At 36.8% G+C, this 2,535-nt stretch overlaps 1 protein-coding gene across 1 annotated transcript; it reads right to left on the reverse strand.

Annotated features, from left to right (window-relative positions):
* Positions 1–366: 366 nt before the first annotated feature.
* Positions 367–2,535, reverse strand: LOC121546713 (transcription factor 15-like). The gene is made up of 2 exons (XM_041857946.1): positions 1,846–2,535; positions 367–679 (listed from the first exon to the last, which is right to left on the reverse strand). Exons 1-2 carry the CDS (start codon positions 2,425–2,427, stop codon positions 614–616), a joined length of 648 nt encoding a protein of 215 aa, XP_041713880.1. The 5' UTR covers positions 2,428–2,535; the 3' UTR covers positions 367–613.

Here is a 2,535-nt window from a genome sequence, read left to right on the forward strand (position 1 = left end):
TTGTTTTAGTCAATGTAACATTTCTCAGGACATCATAACATTGTGCCCTAACTGACCACCTACCATCTGCTCTGGCACAGAGGTTGGCATGAGAAAATCCTTAGCAACATAAAAAATAAACAAGGAAAAGTCCTCCAATCTCAGTCTCAAAGTTTTCCTGTTTTTCTGTGCCCTAGCATGAACTAGACAAGGAATCAAGTGAATAGGTCTGTCATATGTGCCTTTTAATTAACTTTTAATTAAAAATATAAAAACTGCAAAAATAGAGGAGGAATAGACAGACGTGTTCGAAGGAAAGAAAACTACAAGGAGAAATTACATTTTGATAAAAAATAACTTTTATTTCAAAATGTAATACATGTACAACACAAATATCACACAAATATACAAATCTATAATTTCTCTATCTATAAATGCACTGCATTTGTTAAAGGCTTCACTTTGGACATTGTTTTGTTCCATGCTTCTCACAGCATTCTCTCAAGTATAAATAGTCTCTTGTTTCATAATATTCTCCAGCATGATGAGAATGGTTCTGTTATGGCCTGCTTTTAGTGTTCCCTGAGTTTGTGGATGAGGAGTTCTGGTTCTTGATGTTGTGTTTCACGGTCTTCTATCTGCGGTTCACTCTCAGAGAACCAACGCCTCGCATCTTCAGACAGTCTTTGCCATCCTTTATCTGGAAAAAATAAAGCACATTTTGGGGGACAATTAATAAGTGAACAATTTCCTCATGGCACTGCATATCACTACAACCAACAACAACAACAAAACATAAACAACAGTATACAGTATATGATAATAATGATGATGATGATGATATGATGATGATAATGATAATAATGATGGTGATGATGATGATAATAATGATGGTGATGATGATGATGATAATGATAATAATGATGATAATAATGATGATGATAATGATAATAATTATGGTGATGATGATGATGATGATAATGATGGTGATGATGATGACGATGATGATGATGATGATGATGATAATGATAATAATGATGATAATAATGATGATGATGATAATGATAATAATGATGATGATGATAATGATAATAATGATGATGATGATGATGATGATAATAATGATGGTAATGATGATGATGATATAGTATTAGCGCCACTGATTTAAGGTTACTTAAAGTTTATTACATAAATGTAATACTATTCTGTTATAAATGTGTATTGAATATTGCATTAGGCCTACATTCAAATCAATTAAAAAACGTGTGCAAACAATGTATGTTTTCTTTTCACAAAATAATAGGCTATCCTATATATTTTAAATATTTTTTTATTCAAAATGCTAATACGTGAAACATTGGCAGTGGAAGAAAGAGGCGTCATCTTGAGGGCACACCAATGAATAAATTCAATATCTTTGAATTAATTAAAACACATTGTAAAATAAAAGTATAAGAAATTGTAAAAGAAACGTAAAATGAATTGTAAAAGAAACTATACTTTGTATATTACTATTCATCAAATTTAGGGGTCACGTTGGCCCCTCAGTATGGGCATGATGGCGCCTCATGCGAAGATGCGTAAAATGTTGTTTTACGCGGGAAGATCTCGATCCAGAATAGAGCAAATAATAATTTAATTCCTTTGACTTGGATATATCAATCAGTGTAAAATGTTAGTCTTCCAAAAACAAATGATTCCAACATAAGATCATATTACTTCCCAACAACGTGATGGGCAGGGCCTGTGTATAATACTATTTGGCTGAATTTTAGCCATGTTTTCAAGCTATTGTTTTCTTCACTGATCTAAACCTTTTCCACTTTAATTGTGGACAATCATATTTAAGAAAACGCATTTAATTACCGCTTTTCTTTGATTGCCCAAACAGAAGGTACAGATGGTGCGAGGCTGCTTTCCACCGCTCTCTCCTTGCGCGTAAACCGCGCCAAGACAAGGTTGTCCATCTCCATTCCCGTCTCCGAGCAGCAGGGTGTTGGTGAGGTGGGAGATGTAGCTGGATGCTAGGCGAAGCGTCTCAATCTTGGAGAGTTTTCTGTCCACTGGCTCAGTGGGTATTAGAGTCCGAAGTGCAGTAAATGCAGTGTTGACGCTTTGGGTTCGGTCGCGCTCCCTGGCATTGGCTGCGTTCCGCTGTTTCACAATGACAACACTGCTGCCTCCCGACTTTCGAGAAATCCTCCGCCGTTTGTCGGCGGATGCGCAGCATCCATAGCTCTGATCCGAGCTACCGTCGCTCTCGCTGCGGTTCTCCTCGTCTTCGGACATCATACTCAGGTCCGGGTAGCTGATCAGATGAGTCGCAATTGGCCGAAGCATGGCAAAGGTCATCATCGAAATGTTTTGGGTCTGGGTCTCTAAAACGATGGCCCAAGAAAAAAATAAGAGGAGAAAACAAATCCCTAAACGAATGAATATTCTATGCATGCATATTGGGGACCTAATGTAGACTTGGCCTATGTCTTTAATGTCTAGGCCTAATGGTAGTTCAAAAAAAAGTTTGAAATGTCTAGTTTTCCTCAGCCACGTGTTTGT

The sequence above is a fragment of the Coregonus clupeaformis genome, chromosome 30 (assembly GCF_020615455.1).
Source record: "Coregonus clupeaformis isolate EN_2021a chromosome 30, ASM2061545v1, whole genome shotgun sequence".
NCBI lineage: Eukaryota > Metazoa > Chordata > Actinopteri > Salmoniformes > Salmonidae > Coregonus > Coregonus clupeaformis.